Below are 26585 nucleotides of genomic sequence, written 5' to 3' on the forward strand. Positions count from 1 at the left end.
CCAGGAGAAACAGCAGGTTTAACTCCGAGTTCACCGGGACAAACAGCAGGTTTAACCCCGAGTTCACCGGGACAAACAGCAGGTTTAACCCCGAGTTAACCAGGACAAACGCAGGTTTAACCCAGAGTTCACCGGGACAAATGGCTAGTTACCATTAAAAGCCATATGGTGTAAAACAGGACTCCTTGCCTCTGTGATGATAAAGGAGTTGGATGGTCTATCTCAGGGGTTCCCAACCTTGGGGTCACATGGAATTCAAATATGGTTGTCTGTTATTTATTTATTTTTCTACAACAGCATGAGTAAATACTGGATTCTGATTGGCTAGCAACAGTGGTAAATAGGACAACAACCTACAGTTCGGCTCCAACCGCAGTATCACTCCGCTCCCTGATGCTGACTCCGCTCCCTGTGCTGACTCCGCCCACTGTTAGCCTGTCAGTCGACAAATCTCTTAACAAGGAAATGGCCGATCTGTAACAAGGAAATGTCCGATTTCGTAGTAACGTTTGATTTACTGGGTGGATTGAGTTTTGAGCAGTGGTTAGATGAAGGTGAAGTGAACAAAGAACGACATGGTGAAATTGGGGAGAGAGAACTGGCTGAGCTTGAGTTGTCACGAGTTCGGACTAGCGGGAGGTCCGACTAGCGGGAGGTCGGACTAGCGCCCGGACCCCGAACCTGGGACTGTCAAACAAACAAACGCCCTCTGCCGTCACCAGATATCAACACACCACCACCAAAACGGGCTGTTGTAGAAAACTGTTTAAATAACTGTACTTTTACAGGCAATGTATCAATAACTGTGAATCCCGTTAAGGAATAGGTTAGTTGTTTTTTGGCTCAAAGGCAACTAAATGTTTAGTGCAATCATTGATCTTGTGTATGGAACTATATTCTGTGGCGGAAGGATAAATGTATTCTGAAACCAGTAATGATTGTAAATAAATGAATTGGATGTTACAATTGTGTATTTTTTATATTATTTGGTAGCTGTTGTAGAAAACAAATTTACCACTCGAGGTCGGGGGTTGTTGGCACATTTACCACGGGTACAGGGTTTATAGCACTCGGCTTCGCCTCGTGCCACAACCCTGTACCAGTGGTAAATGTGCCAACAACCCCCTCCCTCTCGTGGTAAATTTGTTAAACACCACACACAAGTTAAAACTATGGATTTCTGAGAATAGATTCCGAATTCTGATAACAAAAAGTCAGAATTACAGTATGAGATTAAAGTCAGAATTATGAGATTAAAGTTAGAATTATGAGTTTATAAATCCCAGAATGGAGTAACAGCACAAATAGTAATACAAACCATTAACAAATTAATTTTAGCAAAACAATTTGAATGTCTGGGGTCCTTAGATTTTTGTGATGTCAAGTAGGGTCACAAGCCAAAAAAGGTTGGGAACCTGGGAACCTGGTCTATCGAAACATGGTGAACGTATCAAAACGCATGGTCACCAACTAAATATTTGTATCTGTTGCCTGTTGCTCATTTTTAGTAACTGAAAAGCGCTTTATAAAATAAATTATTATTAAATCCAGGGGGGAGAGAGACGCAAATTAGAGCCATGCCAAAATCATCTGCGCCCCCAAATGCCTGCGCAAACGGGATTTGGGCGGTCTTAACTACCAGAATTATTCACGGGTGTGGCCAGGCAATCCTGGGCATTACGTCAATCAAAACCAATCAGATTCCCGTCTCGCAATGGCTGTTTGTGTGAGGCATGCAATATGCTGTAATTCTCTCCATGCGTAATAGTGTACTCACTCGTGCGAGGACAGAGAGAGCTTATTGACAGATCGTCTGTGGTGCCTATGTCTATTGTCCAACAAGTTTTCTCAATTCATTTCCCTCTTTGCAATGTGATAAAAGTTTCTCAGTAAGTTATAGTTGATTGCCTCACTGAAGTATCTGCCAATACCCAATTTTAGCAGCATAATTTGATGTATTGGCGTGGAAAGGCTGTGCGTAATGACATATCCAAAAGGAATTATTTTTTGCACTGCGCTGCACGGAGATTACGGTGTGCTCCCAGCGCAGAGAGGTATTTGCCCGTAAAAGGTCCTTTTCAAAGCTCTTAGCGCAAAGTAATTGCGCGCTGCTGACGATAGGATAATGCCATCCATCCCCATATTTTAGCGCTGAAACGCCTGCTTTGGCATGTGGCAGCCTATGCCCAGTACAATTATCACAGGCATGCGCTTGTGTTCGCCCCCAATTTGCATTGCACACGGCGTTAAACGAGTGCAAACGCTAAATTAGTGCTTTTGGGAAGAGAGGGCCCCTTGACTCCTAGTAGGAAACATTACTTGAAGCAGCAAAAGTGAGAAACTATGCCCCTATTCTAGATGTTGCCAAATAACTTGGAACTTGGAGAACAAGCAGTCCCAACTGAAGAGAGACTTGCAGTAGATACATGTACTTTGAAAAGGAAAGCAAAATAAACCATTACCATTGAGAATACCTGTACATCAAAAAGGCCAAGTAGAAGATGTTCGTCAGAAGCATTCTCCAACATTCTTCTCAGAATGGGGACATTCCATGTCATATGTAATGAAGTCGCCATCTTAGGACAGCAATTCTGGGATGCTCATCTAAAGGCTGGAATTGGTGCAGAGGTTCCATCAATGGAGTCCTTGATGGTAAACACTATAACCGTGATGTCAGTACATCTATGAAGCACTGATGAGACTCGTGGGTTGAGGACAGCGTTCCAGAGAAGAGTGGGATTATCAAATCATTCTTACACAAAGTGAAAGACATGGCCAGTGACCTGAACCAACAGATGTTGTCATGTTGAACAATCTGCTGCAAGGTCCACTCTTAGCTGAGCTGATAACCCTGTGGAACACCTCTGTCACAACAATGGAGAGCTCTCTGCATTCTGGGTGTCATACATTGACATGGTAGAGCACATGATGAATGGTAAATGGACTGCATTTTATCCAAGTGCTTTACAATGTGCCTACATTCACCCATTCACACACCGAAGGCGGCCAGCAGGGTGCTGACACAGCCATCGAGGGCAATTTGGGGTTCAGTGTCTTCCCGACATGCGGACTGGAGGAGCCGGGGATTGAACCACCGACCTTCTGGTTAGTGGACGACGCGCTCTACATCCTGAGCCACAGCCGCCAACATAGCCTCATGCATGCCTCTCGTGACAGGGACTGGAAGTTGCACCTCCATTGCTATAGGAACCATGATCCCATGGTGCATTGCCTATGATAAGACAAATTTTGCCATGTACGTGGCCCCTTACTTTGCACAGATGGCAAACCTCCCAGAGAAGCATCCTTCTGTGTATGAGGCCTTCAAGACAAATAACAATGCCTTTGGAGGGATCCCTGTGGACCAGGCTAATGAAGTCACAGTTAACAAAGACACACAGACTCTTGGAGGCACAACACGCTTCAGCCTGAATGCTGGAGCTGCCAACCAGCTGAGCACCACAGTGCATTCCTGGGACAGTTACAGTAAGGAAGATGGTGCAATGCAACAAATCAGAGATTAGTCATGGGAGCTATATCAGCCACCCACGAATCCAGAAAGACAAGGAAGCAGTTTCAGCAGTGGTTAGCCTCATCCATGAATGGGTCAACCCATTTGTAGAGAAGCAGGACTGCATTAGCATCTCTACAGCAAAGGCAGCCCCCAAGGACATTGCCCCCAACCTGATGAAGGCTTATGAGATTGGTGAGCAATGTTATGCAACCTTCAAGGATGAGAGACTGCATAGAGAAAGACCCACCAGCAAAGAAATTCCATGACCCAATCAAAACCAACAGGCTGAAAATATTCAGTGATATGTGTAAGAAGAGAGAAGTGAAATTAAGTGGGAGGGCAATCATCTTGAAAGCAGACAGGTCTTTGTTTGGATGCATCATAGTGATGGCACAAGGGCACAGTCTACATAGGAGGATATGCTTTCTCACCCCCTTGGACCATTGCCCTGGGCTCTGTCCACACCAGATGGATTGCTGAGAAAGACACATATAGCTACTTTGGCCACAAACTTGGAAAACAAATTTTAGCAGAGAAACTCCAAGGGAACTCTGCTACAGTGGTTTATGGAATGAAATTGGTCCAAAGAGTGAAAGGTGATCAAGTTACTTTCAGAGATGTTGCCACAACAGTTTTGGGTATGGCTCTGAGGGAGGCAGTCAGAGTAGCAGAATAGATGTTGTGTTCGTCACATACAAGGAGAACTCAAGAACAGTGAAAGATCTCTACGAGGTGAAGAGACATGATTTGGAATGTATCACAGGCCCCACAGATGGTGAAGCAGTGGAGGAGCTTTCTGACCAAATTCAGTAAAAAACTAGTCTCATTAGCTTCATAGTCGATGAATGGAGGAAGGCAGAGTACAGAGCAAAGCTACAAGAGAAGATTCTAATCACTTCTCCATTCATCACTCGCCATTGCGAGACGGGAATCTGATTGGTTTGATTGATGTAACGCCCAGGCATTGCCTGGCCACACCGGTGAATAATTCTGGTGCTTAAGACCGTTTGTGCTGGCATTTTTGGGGTGCAGATGACATGGCACGGCTCTAATCTGCACCTGCGGCAGGTGCCATGAACGTTTCCACATCCCCGCTGAGAATTGCATCCCCACCATACATTTTCAGGGATGTTTTAACTTAGGAAACAGGGAGGTCACGTCTACCCAGACATATCAAAATATATCATTTTTAAACAGTTACATTTCTGTATAAATCATTACAATATGCTCCCGTGAGGTGGGGATGCGTTAAGAGTGTAACATGTCATAACCTTTGTTGTTGATAAGTATGTTCATTCAGTTGTTGTGTATTATTATCACTCCTCATTGTTGACGGGTCTAAAATGATCAAGTCTATCATCCAGCTTTTAATATAACGGAATTTGTCTGCAAAAATAAAATTAATGTTCCAATAAAAAAAGGTGCAGTTTGTCAGCATGGAATCCTATGAAACGCGTAATACAAAATATGCAAGTAATGGGCCTATGCTACAATAATAAAAAAGGACTGCTTATGAATACAGTATCCCAACACTGTATTGTAAAGCCAATAAATAAAAAATGGAATACTAATACTGTACATGATGGCCACACAATTCACTTGCTCCTTCCTGAAACTTGTGATTTCACATTTGATTTGGTGACAGAAACATGTTCATCATGTTGTCACCCATCTCATAACACTTCTCTTATGTGAGTCCACTTTGATTGATCCCAACTTGAACTCATCAAACCTTAAGTCATGATATCCTCTGTGCCTCTTTGAAACATCCATTTTCTTTATCAGGCCCCGGCTTTGCAATATACCCTACTGTCTGGTCTGTAAACGCAGTAAACAATTGCACCATAGAGTATCACATCACTTCATATGTTGTCGAGTAGCACTGCCTGAGACATTGTACCCGGGGCCTACTATCCTTCTGTCTGTGCCGGAGAGAGTCAATTCTTATGATTATAAGTTTGAATCCGAACAGGATTTGCAGCACTGCTTGCCATAAAACTTGTGGTTGCAGACTCTGTGCTGGGGAACCAAGTAGCACCAGTTGAAGTAGTCCTTACACACCGGATCTGTGGACATAACAGAGGACAAGGACTTGTTAGTGCTTATTTTACCTAAGTTTATATCCATTCTGTAAATAATATGAAAAGTCATAATGTTATGTATTCTCATTTCTCAGCCACCATTTGAATCACTTTATAACAATGGACAGGTTTCAGACTACTGAATCCAAGCAGATTCGTTTCCATTTGTATCATGATATAAGAGCACCAGTACCTTTCCTCTCTGGTTGTGGGCAGAAGTTGGTGTTGCAGGCCTGGGACATGGTGGGCTTCAGGTGGAGGGAGCACCCAGGGGAGGGCTTCCCCTGAGCCAGACACTGGACCGTCCGCACCTGCACCCCTCCTCCGCATGTCACCGTGCACTGTGGACCGCAAAGAGAACACCGCCCTGATGACGCTGCACTAACTGATGCATTGCCTATAGACAGTTTTACAAAATAAACCCAGCTTACTTCCTGTTGCAATGTTTGCTAGTACAATAACTGGATGTTGGAATCAAATCAATGGAATTGTGTTAATTTTTTTTCTGTTGCCATTGTAATTTTTATTTCTTTTGATGTATTGGTCAATTAAGTCTTGTTTATTTTGTTTTATTTTTAATTTTTTTGTACTATCTATGTATTATTATCTGTACTATCTCCTTGGTTATAATATATATATCTTTTAGAAATATATATAAATAGATATTTTTTACATGGTGAGGTTCTCGATAAGCCCTTCTAGGGTTTCTTACCTCTCCAAGCACTGAAATGTTTTGTATTTCATTAATTTCCCCTCCAGGTGTAATACGCTTGGCATGTATTGTCTTTACAGTGCAAAAAATCAAAAAAAAAAAAAAAAAAAAAAAAAAAAAAAAAAAAACTGACAGGATAAGGTTCCAAACTTCCCTAGCAACACAATCCTGGGGATATAAATCCACAGGTGGAAAGGTATTCTTGCGCGCCCTGGGGTTGGAGGGTGTTCCGGTGTGTCTCGGCTCGGCCTTCACTCTCATATCTTTATGGGGGCCGGGCTGGGGTGCTATTCATCAATGGGGGATGCTGGTAGATCAGAATAGTTTAGGTTAGGCTGTAGATTAGCTAGACCAGAGGATTCCAAAGTCTGAGACCATGGGCCTCTCCTCAGACAAAGCATGGAAAAAGCTGCCTTCTCTCTTTAATCAAATTACTAAAATAACCCAAATAAATCACTCCCACTCACTGAGCCTCCCCTGAAACTGTTTTGAGGCCCCCTGAGTAAGCCCACCTCCCACTTTGGAAACCTCTGAGCTGGATTTTTTGATTGTTGTGTTCAGGCTAAGATTAGATTAGATTAGGTTAGGTTAGAGTAGAGTAGATCAGGACAGGGCAGACTAGGCTGTAGATTAGTTAGATTCCTTGTGTGCTCGTTAGTTCCGGTTAATGGTTAGAGTAGTCAGATTGTCTGCAGCTGTTGCTCGTTTGGCCTGGCTGCTCCGCTGCCGGTTCTGGTGTGCCGCTGCTAGCTCGGCCTCGGCTGCCCCGGCCGCTGCAGTGGGATGGCCAGACGGAATAGGTAGCAGCTGTCCATGATCCGTGAATCTCGGATCGAACATAATCTCTGATTTGTAGGTATCTAAGCCAGTGCATGTTGAAACTCAAATTTTCTCTTCAGAAGATCAAAGGATGCGAAATGACCATCTATGTATAGGTCTCTGATGGAAACCAGTCCATTCTCACTCCAGGCATGGTTGGTTTTGTCTGACAGTGAAAGTAAAAAAAGAGTGATTAAGACAAATTGGTGTGTGGACAGAAACATCTGGTAGACTCAAAACACTCCTAACTTGGTTTAGAATTTTCATAACAAAACTTAAATTTTGTAAAGTCCCCGGCTTCTCTAGCTTAGAAAATAACATGGCTAGCAGAGAGGAGTTGGCAATAGAGCTGGCCTCCATTTTCAGCCACAGGGGCGCCCGAGAGTTAAATTGCCAGGAGTCCCTTGCCGCCAAAACATTAGAGGCCTAACATTGGCTTTGTGATGTCATTATTCAATCTTACTCTTAACCATCAATATTTGCTCCTTTTCTCACTCACCGTCGTTCAAGTATAGTGCTTTAAAAGTGCTTTAAAAAGGACCTGACTATATTTTCTCCAACAACAGATATGAACACGTTGTGCCTTGCAAACGCCATTCAAGTTAGTCAGTCTTTTCTAGTAGAACAATTATAGCCTACTGAACCATAAGGAGAACAATATAGGGTATGCATGTGATGTCACAGAGGCAGAAGTCACTGTGGGATCACGCCCACTGAGTCACAGCAAGACTGAGCTTGAATGCAGTAATCAGCCTAGATAACTGACACCTGCTGCTCAGGGAGGAACTTGACACTCATTCCTGATTGAGGGGGCATGTTCCAGTAGGTGTGCATACCCTCTATACAATAACTATGTTACAATAAGAGCACAGCTCAGAATGAATCACATAGATGTGGAGCCAGGGATTCCCAAAGTGTGCTGCCTGCATAGGCAAGAGGAAAAATGTAATGGCTGTTTGTAATCTGTTTTGTTTGGTAAGTGGATTTTTCACAAAATAAAAACATGGAATTGATACTTAAATGTTCTTTGTAATAGGCTAGCAGCAGTGTAGTAGTGAAGGCTAAATATCAAAGACTGGATGCTGTTGAGAAAGATTTGAGGCTTAAACTGTCTTCAATTGTGTCAATTAACAACGGAGAAGTTTGTGCAAAGATGCCGTTGCATTAATAGCCTGTGGGTAGTATCATGTATGGGTAAGTATTTGGTCATTGGTATTGTTATTATTGCGACTAGTTACTGGGAATACTCATGCATTTCCCATCTCGCTGAGGCTGCAGTGTGAAGTTAACCGTGCGAATCCTGCATATCCCTCGCCTCTCTCTCTGTGTGTCTCTCTCTCGTGCGCATAGACTACTCAAGGTCATTAGCCTCTGGGGCTTATAGCCTACTCAAGGTCGTTAGCCTCTGGGCCTCTGGAGTTGTCTGCTATTTTCACATCCTAAAGTAACTAGTAACTAGCCCATTTAAATGTCAGTAATTGTAACTGAGTTTAAAATGTAATTAGTTAGATTACTAGTTACTGCAAAAATTGGTTTAGTCTGGAACTGCCTGTAAGAGATGAGATGTGTGTATTTTTACTTGTTCACCAAGTGTAGGTGAATCTTCCATTTCAAGTCACCTGAGACCAAGGGGCTGAGTGCCAGTCTGGTGGAGGCTGAGGCTGAGGAGGAGGGACACGCTGATGCGTGCTCCATGGGTGTGTCCGGGGGGTGGTGCGGGCGGGACACTCGGCCGGGACGCAGGGCCTCTGCAGCTCCACTGAGGGCTTGGGGACATGGTGGCACTTCTTGGCAGCAAGCTCTCTATATTTTCCTGCAGTGTCCTTTTTTATATAGGGATAAAAGATGACATAAGCGATAACATGCCACTACATCAGGAGTCCCCAACCTTTTAATACCCCCAACGGTTTAATACTGACAATCTTGCTGCGGACTGGCTGGCGGTTGGGGAGTCGTGATATTAGACACACAGCACATATTTTCCTTGCATGAACATCGCCTACTTTTCAGCCCACCATCATTAATATGCTAAGTTGAAAGCTTTTCTTTATTTATTTCTTTCTTTCGCTCTCTCTCATTTCTCAAGCTCGCTGCACCCCGCTACACATCTATCACATCAGCGGGCCATCACTATTAATGACCTCCCGTGCGTGCGTGTGTTGTGGGCTGAGGAAAAAGGTACGACCGACACAGGCACTGCAATGCTGCTCTGCAGTCTGCACAGACAGGCCGCATGCCAATTGTGCACAAATAGTCTCTCCCTCTCTCTCTGAGCAGTGCTCCGAGTATGAACACCTCGGCCCGAGCCTGGAGTGCGCTCCCGGTTTGCGGAGCTCCGACTCGCGCTGCTTCCTGGAGTATGTCCTAAGCATTGTGCACTTTTCTCAATGGGAGGTAGAGCGGAGTGCAAATCTGCAGGACAAGAGGCGAGCAGCAACAGCGCGAGCACTGGCTATCTTCTTTTCCTCCTCTGATTGGTCGAGCAGCAACAGCGCAAGCACCGGCTGTCTTCTTTTCCTCCTCTGATTGGTCGAGCAGCAACAGCGCGAGCACCGGCTATCTTCTTTTCCTCCTCTGATTGGTTGGGCTCATGAAAGGTCAGCGACAAGTACATACAGAGACATACAAGTTCAATGCAATTACCACACACACAGCCTATAGTATTATAGCCTATGTTTATTTTTTTAAACGGTCCGCGGCCCGGTGGTTGGGGACCACTGCACTACATGAATGTCTGTCTGATATTACTCACAGGTTTTTTTGGCTGCCCAATTCTGTTCTTCAGGCTCTCCTCCGCACCGCACCCCACTCCTCCCCTCCGCCCACGCGTTCCCCCTGCCCACTCTACTCACCTTCGGCAGAAAAAAACAAAGTCCCCTCATGTCTAGAACGGTAAAACCGCAAAATATCCTGCCCTGGCTTGCCGGACATGGTCCAGACTTCATGTTTAGAAGTGGCTTATGCGTTTCTCATTGGCCATTATGTGCACCCTTCCACTTCAACTCAAATATCACTTAAATAGCTGAGGAGCCCGTTCTCCAATAGTTTTGATGAAGGATTTAGTCTGAAAAGCTAAAGATATCTTCTTCTGCCAAAGTCCATCTGCAACATCATGATCAAACAAAATAGAATTAAAACAAATGTTAAATAGCCTAAACAAAAAACCATAACATGTTGCTTGCTGGCTCGCAGCAGTTAAATGTATACCTGCTTGCCGATTTAAATCAAATGTGCATTGTCTCTCCAAATGTGCGAGCCAGCAGCCAAAAAAACCCGTGCGTAATATCAGACAATTCATAAACGTCTCTGCAATCCTCAATTCTTAATGGATTTCCTATGTTTAAATGGCCCTGTAATCTATGAATTGAGGCAGTAAATGCAGCAATGTCAACCACGCTTCTATCACTTGTAGATCAAAGGCCAGAACTGAAATGCAAGTGTCGGGTTTTACTGTCTATGCCCGCTGGTTTACCATAAAGAAAAGTGCCACATGCAAGCTGAGAGAGAAGGTGTACCCGATCGGAATGTTGTCACCGTCACCCCTATATTCAGTAGGTTCGTCATCACCTGAACAACTATAGCCTATCTACTGAAGTTGCTTGACTGGTTTTGACACGAGGACAGAGAAATTGGCGCATTCTGGGTTAATTGGCACGGGTCAACACTCTGTTGCATATTAGGAAAGTCCCGGAATTAAAATGCTTTTTATGGTCAAATAGGCTGTATTTATGACTCCCCCCCCCCCCCCGCAAATGACAAAGTCAGTGCATTTTCTCATTTTGTTACATAATGCATCACTTATTACATTTTTAACCAGAAAAAAGTGCAACCCCCGCATTATGTAATAATCTGCGCAATATGTAATTTACATTTATTACAAAATGCGTCAAACGTTCCTACATATTGCGTTCAGGCAATTTATTACATATTGCACATATTATTACATAATGCATACATTTTGAGATTTTATTACATAATGTGCAGTTATTACATAATGTGTCATTACAAGCCTGTTTTGAAAATGTAAGGAATAGAAAATACAGATATTTGTGTTAAAACGTAGGGAAAGTAAAAAGTACAGGTACAAGTACCTGAACATCCTACTTGATTAAGTACTGTGGTAAACCTGTGTGGGGGGGTTATGTGCCAGGACTGATTGGGGACTGATTGGGGTGATTGCCTCCAGCCATGGGGTGGGGGTGAGGCTCTGGGTTAAAGAGAAGAGCCTGCCAGTGATTCGGGGTTGCTGGAGAGTTTTGTGTTTGTGTGTCCCGTGCCCATGAGAGGAGGACAGCTGCCTCCCTCTCAGCAGATATAGGGCCGGGGAGTCCGTACAGTCCACTTCAGTCACCCCCCGCTCTCCAGCCTAGACCAGCGTCCGGCCCGCCGCCGTACGCTGCCAGCACCACCGACCAGCCGTTTATCCCCTGGGGAGTCGGACGGTGCCCAGCTCAGACCCCGGGGGGGGGGGGGGTCTCGCCGATGGGCGAGTTAAGTTTTAAGCCTTATCATCTTGTTTGTTTGTTTGTTTATTTGGTTTGTTTATTTGGTTTATTTGTTTATTGGTTATTATAGCCACAGATGATCCGGGGGGTCCTAGTAGGCGGCCAATTGTTCCGAGGGGTGTGATACTCTGTTTGCTCTTTGCTGTGCATAACCCGGGCGGTTTGGGGTAGCCCTGTGTGGAAATGTAGCCTAATTGCTGTGTAGCTACTGCATCTATTGCACGCTTAAACCGTGCCTTTGGAGTTTCTCACCTGTGCTGTGTGTGCATAATCATTGGCCTGTTGTGGCCCAGTTTGCAGTGATTTCATCTTCATGTGTGTAGTGGTGTTGCCTTATGATAGACCCCAGGGACCGTTGGGAAGCGTATTTGATTGATTGATTGATTGACTTTATTTGGTGAATGTCAACACAGAGACAGAGAATACAGACAATCACCGAGGATAAAAACACAATAAAGCTGTAGCAAAAAGCATAGGCTTGTTTCCATTGCGGTCCTCTAAACAAACAACATAAAAGGGACAAAAACACAACACACGAATGGGTATCACCTTCTAACCTGTTTGTTAACCTTTTAACAATTATTACTAGATTGAATAGGAATAAAGGCACACTTGAATAGTATACAATACATCAACATTTGTTGTTAAATGTAAGGAGTTAACAGACACAAAGAACAAGAAAAACGAGGGGGGGGAGGGAGTGGGTTTGTGGGGGACGGGGGTTGCAGCGGGTAGTGGAGGGAGTAGCTCGTCCACAGCGGCTATGTAGGCTAATAGCAGCTCCAATAGGATGTTTCCGAGGAAAGGAGGGGGGGTGGGCGTGGTGGGAAGGGATGCAAGAGCTGTAGGCAGGAACAAGGCGCCGGTATTGGACGGGGAGGATGGGGTGGGGGGTGTGCATGTATGTTTGAGAGTGTGTAAAATGTGTGGTCAGGAGTGTCCAGAAATTGTCCTTGTGTGTGCTGTAAGCCTGATAGTCTGATAGTGGGAGCCGTCTCTTCCCGGATGGTGAGCGAAAACACAGCGGGTCGCTATGGTGACGGCCTCGACCAGAGAGTCTTATCCAACAGGTGTCTAGGGTGAGGGTGAACGGGGGGGTTGGAGCTCCACATTTCACACAGGCTCTTCATGGGGACTTTTATCTTTCACCGTTGGCCTTGGCCAAGGCCAACATGCAGTGGGGGGATCCGAAAACAGTGGTGGATGTTTTGGTTAGTGGAGTGAAAAGTACATTCCAATTCTTTCCATTCCATGCTCGTCTCTTCAACTTTAAACACTTCAGCGCCGTATGTTAGAACTTCTCCAAAATCTCGTCCAATTTTCGGTTCACGTCTGCAAACATACCATCCACCTTTAGATTGCGATCTATGATCGAAATAGTCTGAGTGTTCACAACACGGCTCAACTCGTTAACCATGCCCATAATGATAGGTAGCTTGGGGCTCTCATTTTTTCCCATCATCATGGTAATTTTCCGATAGACAACGGCGATGCTCAATCCCATTAGCAAGTGTCCTGCTATCATAAATCCAAATAGATAAACATCTTCGACGTCCTCGACGGTCAAAACAGCAAGGCACAGTACCCTCCATTCGAGCCAGGCGTCCATTACGTACCCCGTAGCGAAAGTCCCGTCGGGGCACACAGGCTCCCCGGATCCTGCATTCCTCGTGGAGATAATCTTGTCAATTGCGTTGAGAGACCAGCTTATTAGTTCCATAATTCCTCAGTTTTTGAAGAGACAGTGTAAAAGGAGAAGCTTTTTAGGGCAGGGTGCAGGCTGTAGGAGTGAGAGAGCAGGAGAGAGGAGATTTGCGACCGCCCAGTTCGAGAGGCAAGACAAGAAGCTGATTTGATACTCCCCTGTGATCACCTCTGTGTTTTACTTTGTCGTACAAAGCCTGTAATAATAAAGCTATCTATTTTTATATACTCCTGAGATTTGTGTTGCTTGCCTCCGTCAGAGCCCTTTCCGGGCTGGTTTATTACACTGGTGGCAGTGGTGGGATTTAATTTAGACCAGTCCCACTATGCCGGAGGGCGACGCACAAATCCCAGCGAGCTCATCAGCTGAGCTGAACCACACACCTGCGTTAAATCAGCACCCTTCCTCCACTATGAATACCGCACACCCTGTGTTTATGCCCGAGACTTTTACTGGCATTGGGCGAGAGTGGTCGGACTGGGTAGGTCAATTTGAAATGGCTGCGGAGGTGAATCACTGGAATGAGGATTTGAGGCTCAAATTTATGTCTCTGTTATTGGCCGGCCGGGCTCGAGATATCTATAATGGTCTCTCTCCAGAGTCCCGCGCGGATTATGCACAGCTGAAAGAGGCATTGGGGCGATGCTTAGAGCCCTGTGACAGTGGGGATTGGAACAGGGCGAGTTTTCTCGCCCGGCGGCGCTTGCACAATGAGAGCGCGCGAGAATTTGGTAACGCATTACGCAGGTTGATAATTAAATCATACCCCAATGCAGACACCGATACTCGCAATCTTTTTGCTAGAGACCACTTCATTGAGCATGCTGGCAGTGGGGAGTTGCGTGTGAACCTTCGTAGCGCCAAGCCCCTCACTTTAGAGACGGCAATTAATCTCGCATCAGAACTTAAGCTTATAAGGAGCCTGGAACACACCCGCCTTGACCCTGATGCAAAAGTGCGCGGGGTTATAGAAAGATCCCCAAGTGACAAACAGATGGAGCTGCTTTTGGGAGTAGTTGAGGGACTGCGTCAAGAAGTTAAAACATTACAGAGCACTGTGCAGTCCATTAGAACACCTGTTGGTAGGGCCACAGTCACTACTTCTGTACGTCCTGGCGCGTCAGCTCCCCGTACACAGAGCAGCTGGGGGCCCAATCGGGGGGAGGTGTGTTGGGAGTGCGGCTGCAATAGACATCTGCGGCGAGACTGTCCCTATCTGCCGGTAAACTAGAGGGGGCGTGCACAGCAGGCCAAATGCCCGCCCCCCTTCCTTCTGCTGTCAAGAGGGCCTTGTCGAACCAGAATGAGTCTGCCATGTATCTCCGTGCTAAGATAGGTGGGTTGGATTCTTATGTGTTAGTAGACACAGGGGCTAACGCCTCCATTATCCCCAAATCAATATGGTTGAAACTGACTAATGGGGGGGAGTTAATGGAGTATGCTGGTGATGCATCTGCCGCCAATGGGGGTCCCATGTGTGTAGTGGGGCGGTGGCAGACTATTTGCCAATTTGATTCCTTGGCCCTGGTCACAGAGTTTTTGGTGGCTGATGTTCCAACACCAGACATATTACTGGGTTTCGATTTTTTGTCCAAATTTGGGGCTGTTGTTGATATGGGTAAACAATGCTGCCATCTTCTGGGGAAAAAGTTTCCACTATAGTCTCTGCCCCTGATGTAGTTACACCACAGGTGGTGACTGTTCACACAGACACCATTGTGCCCGCCCGTAGTGAATTTATAATTTCAGGGGCTGTTGAAGGGCTCCCCGGGGCATGTACTACTGGCATGATGGAGCCTTTGGCCTCTATATCTAAACACTGTGATGTCTTTGTGGCCAGAGTCATTTGTAGTGTGAAGCAGGGTTTAGTGCCTGTCAGAGTAATTAATGTCACAGACGACCCCCTCACCTTAAAACAGGGCATGAAAATTGGCAAATTGTTCTCTGATATAACCATTATGGATGGTGCAGTCGACAGTGGGCAAGGGGTTTCCACAACATGCCCTTGGTCAGGTGATTCCTTGCTAAGGGAGTTCGGTTTGGACGAGAAGGGCCTCACTCCTGTCCAACTGCAGTCTATTCGTGACCTCCTGCACAGGCATGTTTCGGTCTTCAGCACTGGCGACACTGACCTAGGGAGAACTCATCTTACAACACACCAAATTGACACTGGCGATGCAAGGCCTATTAAGATGGGGCCCCGAAGAGTTCCCCTGCATATCCAACAGGAGGTCTCAGACCATATAAAACAGATGCAGGGAAATGGGATCATACGGCCCTCATGTAGCCCCTGGGCCGCACCAGTGCCAGTGCGAAAGAAGGGAGGTGCCCTTAGATTCTGTGTGGATTATAGGAAACTCAATGATGTCACTGCAAAAGATTCTTACCCCCTCCCCAGAATTGACGATGCTCTGGATAGCCTAGCCAATGCCACCCTGTTTTCCACCCTCGACCTTGCCAGTGGTTACTGGCAGGTCGAGGTTGATCCTAAGGACAGGCCCAAAACAGCCTTTGCCACTAGACAGGGACTGTTTGAGTTTAATGTCCTGAGCTTTGGCTTGTGTAACGCGCCTAGCACGTTTCAAAGGCTTATGGACTTGGTATTAGCAGATCTACAATGGACCACATGTTTAGTCTATTTAGATGACATTATTGTTTTTGGCCGCACTTTTACAGAGCACCTCACTCGTTTGGATGAGGTTCTGTCAAAGCCGTGTGCCGCTAATTTAAAAGTCAAGCCGTCCAAATGCAACCTTTTCTCCACCCAAGTAAAGTATCTAGGTCATATAATCTCTGCACAGGGGATCAGGGCAGACCCTGCTAAAGTGGAGAGTGTGCGGGAGTGACCAGTACCAAGAACTCAGACGGAGGTTAAAAGCTTTGTGGGGTTAGCGTCTTATTACCGGCGGTTTGTAAAGGGGTTTGCAGATATAGCCCGCCCCTTGCACTGGCTGACGGAAATGGGAAAGTGATTTAGGTGGGGGGATGACTGCCAGCAGGCCTTCATACAGTTAAAGTCCAGCTTGACTACAGCCCCAGTGCTGGCATACCCCAACCCCCAAAAGAGCTTTATCCTAGATACAGATGCTAGCGATGCTGGGATAGGGGCAGTACTGGCACAGGAGGAGGGTGGCGTAGAACGCGTAGTGGCGTATGCCAGCAGGGCATTAACTAAGGAAGAGCGTCGCTGTGCCACCACTAAGAAGGAGCTTTTAGCCATGGTAGCATTTACAAAGTTTTTTAAACATTACTTACTGGGGAAGGAGTTTGTTTTGCGTACCGACCATGGCTCCTTACGGTCGTTGCATAATTTCCAGGGTTTCGAGGGGCAGCTAGCTCGGTGGGTGGAGCAGCTGGCTAATTTTAATTATAAAATTGTCCATCGCCCTGGAAAACAACATATTAATGCAGACGCTTTGTCTCGGCTGCCAGCCTTCCTGGAGGGGGCTCGTGCCCTGCCGGTAGCTGCTGAGTTTCCGCCCATACAGCAGGTGCCAACCACGTCAGTACGTGCAGTCAGAGCGAGGGAGCGAGGGTCCCCGGAGTTAGATTTAGGGGATGAATTGGCTCAAGCTCAGCAGGAGGATGAAGACATTAGGCAAATCCTTCAACTTAAAGGGGGTGTTGGAGCGGGGCAGGTAGACCTGCAGGGCAAGCCAGGTCTGAGGAAATACGCCCCTGTATGGGACCAACTTCACATACAGGATCGCCGGTTGGTTCGTGTCCCACCCCCCAATTCTGATGCAGCCTCTAGGGTTCAAGTTGTGTTGCCTAGGTCAATGGTGTCAGCTGTTCTGGCCATGTTGCATAATGCCATCACCGGGGGGCATTTGGGGATTCAGAAATTGCAGGCGAAAGTAAAGGATCACTTTTATTGGGTCGGTTGGTTTGGGGATGTGAAGAAGTGGTGCAGGGAGTGTGTCGACTGTGCATCCCGTAAAGATCAGGGGCGGCCCCCTTGTGCTCCTCTGGTTCCCTCATCAGTCCCATCCCGGCCTTATGAGCGTATTGCGCTGGATGTGCTGGGTCCCCTACCTGAAACCCCAAAAGGGAGCAAGTATGTTCTGGTTATTGGTGATTATTTTTATAAGTGGACGGAAGCTTTCCCCATGCCCAACCAGGAGGCTCACACCATTGCCCGTATTTTGGCAGAGGAATGGGTGTGTCGGTTCAGTGCCCCTCGTAGTATTCACTCCGACCAGGGAAGAAATTTTGAGTCCTTTTTGTTTAAGGAGCTGTGTGGGTTATTGGATATTAACAAAACCCGCACATCCCCTTACCATGCTCAGTCTGACGGTTTGGTCGAGAGATTTAATCGCACCTTGTTGTCCATGTTGTCCCTGTTCATAAATGATAATCAATTGAATTGGGATGCTTTGCTGCCGTATGTCATGATGGCTTATCGGAGTAGTGTTCACACTAGTACCGGCTTCACACCCTATAAGGTTCTGTTTGGTCGAGAGATAATCTTGCCTGTTGATGTGATGCTAGGAGTGGCCGCTCAAGACAAGTTCACTTCGGTTAGTGATTATGTAAGCAGAACTGCAGATACCCTCTCTACTGTGGTGGAGGCAGTGAAACGACATCAGGCTAAGGCCTCAAAACACCAAAAGGCTGCCTATGATTTCCGTGCCAATTTTCAATATTACTCAGCAGGAGAGTTGGTGTGGGTACAAAATAAGGCAAGGAAACGAGGGCTGTGCCCTAAATTGCAAAGACGATATAGGGGGCCTTATAAAGTCCTTGACAGGGTTACAGATGTGTTATATCGTTTGGCATTGGAGGAAGGGGGCCCGAATGTGTGATCCACTTCAATAGACTCAAACCTTTCATTGCTGGTTCAATTGCAGAGACTCCGGCGGCTCCAGCCGGGCCTGGCAGAGGCTCTCCATCTGGGGCTTCAACTGAGGTGCCCCTGGGTGCCAGTTGGGTCCATCATCGGCAGACGGGGCCATCAGGAGGCCGTGCTGGCGAGGAGCGACTGGGGCCTGCTTCAACATCTCAGCCTCCAAGAGCGGCCCAGCCTGTAGCAGTTGCTGCTCCCCGCACGGTGTCTGAGGGGCCTGTGTCATCGCCGGTGGTTGGACCAGGACAGAGACATTTCAATCAGCATGGGGGTGGGGAACCACCCCAACCATCGTCTTCACAGGACTCGGGCATAGGTGGTGCCCATGGGGGACACTCAGGGAGCCAGAGGCCCGGACAGCATTCAGTGACTCTTGAAGAGCGGGGGGCTTCTGAGGGCCCAGGACGTCAGGGGCCGTATCCAGGCTGTACTAGGAGGCCACCTCCATGGTCCAGAGACTACGACATGTCCCATTCCTAACTCGGGGACGAGTTTTTCCGTCATGGAGGGGGAGAGTGTGGTAAACCTGTGTGGGGGGGGTTATGTGCCGGGACTGATTGGGGTGATTGCCTCCAGCCGTGGGGTGGGGGTGAGGCTCTGGGTTAAAGAGCAGAGCCTGCCAGTGATTCGGGGTTGCTGGAGAGTTTTGTGTTTGTGTGTCCCGTGCCCATGAGAGGAGGACAGCTGCCTCCCTCTCAGCAGATATAGGGCCGGGGAGTCCGTACAGTCCACTTCGGTCACCCCCCGCTCTCCAGCCTAGACCAGCGTCCGGCCCGCCGCCGTACGCTGCCAGCACCACCAACCAGCCGTTTATCCCCTGGGGAGTCGGACGGTGCCCAGCTCAGACCCCGGGGAGGGGTCTCGCCGACGGGCGAGTTAAGTTTTAAGCCTTATCATCTTGTTTGTTTATTTGGTTTGTTTATTTGGTTTATTTGTTTATTGGTTATTATAGCCACAGATGATCCGGGGGGTCCTAGTAGGCGGCCAATTGTTCCGAGGGGTGTCATACTCTGTTTGCTCTTTGCTGTGCATAACCCGGGCGGTTTGGGGTAGCCCTGTGTGGAAATGTAGCCTAATTGCTGTGTAGCTACTGCATCTATTGCACGCTTAAACCGTGCCTTTGGAGTTTCTCACGTGTGCTGTGTGTGCATAATCATTGGCCTGTTGTGGCCCAGTTTGCAGTGATTTCATCTTCATGTGTGTAGTGGTGTTGCCTTATGATAGACCCCAGGGACCGTTGGGAAGCGTATTTGATACTCCCCTGTGATCACCTCTGTATTTTACTTTGTCGTACAAAGCCTGTAATAATAAAGCTATCTATTTTTATATACTCCTGAGATTTGTGTTGCTTGCCTCCGTCAGAGCCCTTTCCGGGCTGGTTTATTACAGTACAGTAATAAAGAATTTGTAGTTAGTTCCCATCTCTGTTGGCATGTATGACTGAAACATAAACACAGCACATACTGCACGAATACATACCTTCTCAGCACACTTGATAAAACGTGCCTCATAGCCACGACCACAGGTTACTGAACACTAGAGAGAGAGAGATATTTGCTGTACTTATTGAAAGAAAGTACAATCAAATTCACCTTCTACGCTTCTCTTATAAGTCATCCATATCTCTACATATATCTACAGACTCACCTCTTGCCACGTGGAGACAAACCACTGGACTTTGCGTTGCTTCTGGCAGCGCTTGATGAAGCATGCTTCTTGGCTGGCAGGTTTATGCAGGCCCACACATGCACTATCTGGCAGTGTGTGTGTGTGGGCCTGTGTGCTGGGGTTGGTGCTCGTGCACAGCACCGTCCTCTTCCTCAAGCCGTTGCCGCACTTATGAGAACACTGCAGAAGACACAGATACATTACTAGAGCACTGCAGAATACACTGATACATTATGAGAGTACTGTAGAAGACATGGATACATTATGAGAGCACTGCAGAAGACACTGATACATTACGAGAGCACTGCAGAATACACTGATACATTATGACAGCACTGCAGAAGACACTGATACATTATGACAGCACTGCAGAAGACATGGATACATTATGAGAGCACTGCAGAAGACAGATACATTATGAGAGCACTGCAGAAGACACTGATACATTATGAGAGCACTGCAGAATACACTGATACATTATGACAGCACTGCAGAAGACATGGATACATTATGAGAGCACTGCAGAATACACTGATACATTATGACAGCACTGCAGAATACACTGATACATTATGAGAGCACTGCAGAATACACTGATACATTATGACAGCACTGCAGAAGACATGGATACATTATGAGAGCACTGCAGAATACACTGATACATTATGACAGCACTGCAGAATACACTGATACATTATGACAGCACTGCAGAATACACTGATACATTATGACAGCACTGCAGAAGACATGGATACAATATGAGTGCAGAAGACAGATACATTATGAGAGCACTGCAGAATACACTGATACATTATGAGAGCACTGCAGAATACATGGATACATTATGAGAGCAGTGCAGAATACATGGATACATTATGACAGCACTGCAGAATACACTGATACATTATGAGAGCACTGCAGAATACACTGATACATTATGACAGCACTGCAGAATACACTGATACATTATGACAGCACTGCAGAAGACATGGATACAATATGAGAGCACTGCAGAAGACAGATACATTATGACAGCACTGCAGAAGACAGATACATTATGAGAGCACTGCAGAAGACTGATACATTATGATAGCACTGCAGAATACACTGATACATTATGAGAGCACTGCAGAATACATGGATACATTATGAGAGCACTGCAGAATACATGGATACATTATGAGAGCACTGCAGAAGACATAAATTATGAGAGCACTGCACTGTCTTTTAATCAATCACCTAAATATCATATTATATTAGCTTATCATATATTCTCTTTATATTATCTAATTTGATATCTTATAATGTATAATATATCATCTATATATAGATAGATTTATATGAATTATGTAAAATTTTATTTTAGGGGTAAAAAAAAATCAAAGAAAATATTGAATACTAGCAAATCTGGCCCTCACAAACACAACAAAGAAAACATCATCATGCAATAAAATCTGTTTGAAAAGTCTGTAGGTGACTGATGTAATTATGTATTGTCTCATTTAGCCGTTTGCTAGCTAGCCGCCCTTTTAACGGCACGTAAAAGTTTCAAAACTCATAAAAGTGGTCCTCATGTGTGAAGATGATATTACTAAACACTGGTTCGCGTTTGATTAAAGGGATAGTTCGGTTTGTTTGAAGTTGGGTCCTATCAGCTAGTCACATACACTAACGTAATTCGGTACAGTGGTCTGGAAGCGAGGCGCAGTGTCTAATAGGGCTGTTGAAACGAATTTTGATATTCGAATATTATTCGAATTTAATAATTATGAACGAAATTCGATTATTAATTTTTTTTTTAAACGAATATTTTATTTTTTTATTTATATTTTTTTTATTTTTTTATTTTTTTTTATTATTTTTTTAGAACACTAGAACAGTGACAAGTTCTGACAACATACTTGAAGAAAAGAGTGTTAACTGAAGTTGACTGTTGAAGCTGCTATACTGATGTAAACCTACCTGTAGCTCTTAAAATGTATGTTCATTCATTGTTAACTGAAGTTGACTGTTGAAGCTGCTATACTGAATGTAAACATGTAGCTCTTAAGTGCAATACGTGGCTGATTTTTTTTTGTTCATGGCTCATTGTTGTTTTGGCAAAGTTTACTTATTTGTTTATTGATAAGGAGCTCAAACAAAGGCTGTGTCTTTTTTTATTATCAATTATTTTATTTTAGCATTTCAGACAGCACCAATACATCACTGATGAATATTAAATAAGCTCTGGTTATCTAAACTATTTTCTAATGCAATGAATGTATGTACATTGTACAAGGAACATGTTTTCTTAAATAAACATCATTGCTGGACTATTTGTGATAAGCCTAATATTATTTTGAATATTCATCCACCATTCACTTTTCCATCTACATTTGGTAAAATGCTTAGAAAAAGTTTTACTTGGTCAAACCCAAAGATTCAGCTATATTTAGAATCAGAACATAACATAAGAGAAGACAACAATTCACTCAGACCAATTTTTTTTTTTTTTTTTTTTTTTTAATTCAATTAAAAATTAATTAAAATATTCGAATATAATTCGAATATTAAAATGTATAAAGCACTGAAATTCGAATTTGATTATAGAGGGAGATTGACAGCCCTAGTGTCTAACGAGATCCGGCACCCAGAGGAGCAGCCTCGCGCAGCCTCACCAGCATTTCCTCAACGCCGCAACGCCCACCTAAACAAATCGATATCAGTGTACATGCACGCTCTATTTGAGAATTTTCAGCGCTTTACTTTTCCGCCAAACAGTCATTTCATTCGGCATTACTTTTTCTCCCAAACGTATCACTACCGTATTCCTCCGCTCAACTCCTGCACAGAGCCGCGGTGCTGGATCACTCCGCAGATCACAGGTTATCTCAGTTCACAAAGTACTTACATCGCGACAGTACGTCTGGAGTATTTTTCCCATCAATAATTCAACGATGGTGCGTGTTTGTGTATTTCCTGGCTGTTCAAACAGACAAAGATCCTGGTCTGGTTATCGGTTTCACCGTATTCCTTTGAAGAACCGAAGTATTACACAGTTGTGGCTTGTTGCACTGAATAGAGACATCAGCACTCCTCCCGAAAGTTTGGCAGAAGTTCGCGTTTGCAGTGCACATTTTTCTGAAGGGGATTATCAACAACCCATAGCAGATAAGAAGGACAAGCACTTTCTGAAGAGCGATGCTGTACCTAGACCACAGGTGAGATATGAAATAGGAATCACATCATGCTTGTAGGCTACTATCGCAATTTTTTTTCTCTTTTGTCTAAATGCATGACGAAATCGGCACGTTTTCACGTTATTTATGCGCAATATTACTTTCACAGGCATGTACATCACCGGGCCCAATGCAGGAAGAACAGCAAATGTTTTCTGTCCCAAGAGAATCCACCCCCAAGAAGACACCAGTCAAGAGGCTGTATCTAACCCCGACCCAAAATCTCAGATTATCATCGCATTTACAGTTTGTACTATCAAGTCCTCAACACCCCCTCCCCATCCACCTCTGGAGCCTACCTAGCCTTCCCTGCTGTGCGATCTCCACCAGAGGTGAGGTGTGTGTGTGTGTGTGTGTGTGTGTGTGTGTGTGTGTGTGTGTGTGTGTGTGTGTGTGTGTGTGTGTGTGTGAAATGCAATATTAGCACTTCAAGCTTCCAGTACTCCTTATGACCAGTCAGAATAAGTTTGGGGCAAGTATTCAAATAAATCTACATCACAATAGCTATATAGTTACATAATTTTAGGATTTTTACGTGATACGTTTGGGAGAAAAAGTAGTGCCGAATGAAATGACTGTTTGGCGGAAAAGTAAAGCGCTGAAAATTCTCAAATAGAGCGTGCATGTACACTGATATCGATTTGTTTAGGTGGGCGTTGTTTTTTGGTGGCTAAATTACGTTTTAGTTGTTGACCCCCAGTACTGCGAGAGGAAATGCTGGTGAGGCTGCGCGAGGCTGCTCCTCTGGGTGCCGGATCTCGTTAGACACTGCGCCTCGCTTCCAGACCACTGTACCGAATTACGTTAGTGTATGTGACTAGCTGATAGGACCCAACTTCAAACAAACCGAACTATCCCTTTAAGCTAAAACCCATTCAAAAATCCCATAGGCGAAAACAGTGAAGAACCAGGAGTGTTAGCATCGATGATTTCCAGACTCGTTCCTGCGGCTCTCTATTTAAGCATAAGTTAGTATCAGTAAAAATAAGTTATAGCATAATTAATCTATAAATTACAGTATTTCACTGATAAATTGTGTGATTTCAAATTTTGTGAAAAGAAAGAGGTTTTTATATATTTATTTATAAATTATTTACATGTAAATTTGTAGCAGGGGAGCACTTCAAGTGTGTCACTGGTTACTCTGTGTTTATCCGGGCCTGACTTGTATGTCACTTTATTTTTTCTAAATAATTATGAGGGGGGTGCCCCTTTTTCACTTATGCACCTGGCCCCAAACTGTCTGTGCATGTCTTTGGCTGCATGATTCACTCGCGTCCTTTCTCTTCTCTCTCTCTCTCTCTCTCTCTCTCTCTCTCTCTCTCTCTCTCTCTCTCTCTCTCTCTCTCTCTATCTCAAATTGAATAGTCACAGGCACAGCTCAGCTGTATCTGTAAGTTCTTCACAATAAAAATCATCCGGGTGTTTTGCCAAATGGAGCTTAGTGAAAATTCTATAAGAAGAGACCTGTTAGTTGTCATTCATTCACTCTCCATTTATTTACTCTCCTAGGAGAAACCCTCCTAGGAGAAACCCCTCTAGTTGTCACGCCCATCACCCCGCTTCTAGGAGAAACCCTCTAGTTGTCACGCCCCTTGTCATCAATCACTCCTTTCCCGCAAATTCTTAAAGATGAGACCTGTCAGTTGTCATTCATTCACTCTCCATTATTCACTCTCCTAAGGAGAAACACTTTAGTTGTCACGCCCACTCATTCATACCACCATGTCATCAATCAACCTTTTTCCCGCTTATATCTAGCGTCACTGTTCGTGGGCGGTAACGTTTAGATTAAACCAATTCGAGTAAGACACATCTTTCCATTCAGCCTATCATCATCTAGCTGTCAAAGCTAAAAGCTGCCTTTTCTCTTTGTGTGGTCTGCTGGGTTTTCAGTGCATTCCTGCATCCCTCCTCCACCCCATTCTCCTCCAGTCCTCTCCAAGGTCTTCAGATTCAGAAGCCTTCTCCAGCAAGACCAAGACCACCTGTACCACCACCAGGTCTAGACTGCACGGGGGGGATATTCAATCATACTCCTGCCTGCACTACCCCTGATGATCATGACGTCATTATCAAGCTGACGTCATGACGGAGTCTAATCAGCAAATATAAATTAATGTGCCTACAGGCTCATGTATCTAATCATTTAATAAATCATTGTAATTCTAGAAATGTGTCTCTGTTTGAATTAAAGTTCGCCTTATTATATGAATCAGCAGGAAATGTTTCAACAGGGCTCCACACGAGTGAAAGCGATCAGGATTATAAACGCTAGTCTAGCAGATGTCAAACATATCCACCAACTCAAACTGGATTTCTTAACGACAGAAATCCAGAACGACTGGATCTCTGATAATTTCCAAATGAATTCATGAACATACCCAAGGAAGGATGACAAGCAGCTGCTACGACGTTGAAAACTCCGCATTTCTCCACCTGGATTTTGTTTTTTAACTTTCACTTTGCACATCCGTAATTAAGAAGGTTTATTCAGGCAGAATTATTCGTGTCACGTCTTACCTATGTCTTTCACACACACTTGACTTCAGACTTATAGACAGTCCATATTATTGTCTCTGGACAGCGTTTCACGACGCAGCATAACACCTGGTTGTTATTGTTATCTACTGCGGGGGTCGGCCCTTAACAAGCAGCAGGTGCAGCCAGAGAGCTGCGTGTTGGGGAGATGAGAGAGAGTCTGTGTTTGTCACGTCACCTTATTAAGATCGATTTCAGGTTTTATGAATAGAAAAATATTTATTTGGGAGTGCAGGTTTTGCCGGTTGCTGTCCCTATTTTTATATGTTAAAGCAAGCCACTGAGGCATCAGCTGATCATCTTGTTCTGCCTCCCCAAATTCAATCTATTTAATCAACCGGTGGATAGAGGACAGCAGCTGACGACCGGCACGGGAACTCTCTGTAGGTAGGTACGTTACAACCTGGATTATTTTGGACGAGAAAACGTCAAACTGGTGAGTAAAGTAAAGCTGGAAAGTGAAAACGGTTTGCAAAATGCTCTGGAAGGAGTCACGTTTCCTGCATTTCCTTGGCTATACCGCAGCGTGCCACCCAAAGGCTCAGGCTTTCTCTGATTGTTGTGCAGATGACCAGATCGGCTCGCAGATCGGCTCGCAGATCAGCACGCAAATAGAGTGGACATGTAGGCTCTACGGGGTGCCGCTAGCGCTGGCCCAAAAATCACATTGACTGACATGAATGTAAGCATATTGGAGAAATGAAGTGAAATATGCTTACCTGTGACCATGGCCCGGTGGTCCAGACTGGGGGACAGCTGTGCGTGTTGCAGGCCTGCACCCTGGTGGGGGTGGGCTGGATGCAGCGGGGGTCGGGCAGCGCGTCTACGTTGTCCTGGCTGCTCCTCTGAACACACTGGACCTGCCGTGTCTGCTCCCCTCCGCCACAGCTCCGGCTGCACACCCCCCACTCCCCCACAGACCAGCTAGGAAAACACAAGGCAGCACAATCACTTCACGCTAGGGCTGGCCGATATA

At 45.3% G+C, this 26585-nt stretch overlaps 1 protein-coding gene across 1 annotated transcript in view; it reads right to left on the reverse strand.

Moving 5' to 3' along the window:
• Positions 1-5464: 5464 nt before the first annotated feature.
• The window catches only part of adamts16 (ADAM metallopeptidase with thrombospondin type 1 motif, 16), a gene marked incomplete at both ends in the record, with an annotated part of 179072 nt that continues 157951 nt past the window's right edge, over positions 5465-26585 (reverse strand). The window contains 6 exons of the mRNA XM_083648904.1: positions 5465-5580; positions 5789-5936; positions 8746-8949; positions 19662-19718; positions 19830-20030; positions 26329-26533. Of these exons, the coding sequence (XP_083505030.1) occupies positions 5465-5580; positions 5789-5936; positions 8746-8949; positions 19662-19718; positions 19830-20030; positions 26329-26533 (931 nt within the window). The remainder of the gene's footprint in view (positions 5581-5788; positions 5937-8745; positions 8950-19661; positions 19719-19829; positions 20031-26328; positions 26534-26585) is intronic.

Source organism: Poromitra crassiceps, assembly GCF_964638095.1.
Source record: "Poromitra crassiceps genome assembly, chromosome: 1".
In the NCBI taxonomy this organism is placed as follows: Eukaryota; Metazoa; Chordata; class Actinopteri; order Beryciformes; family Melamphaidae; genus Poromitra; species Poromitra crassiceps.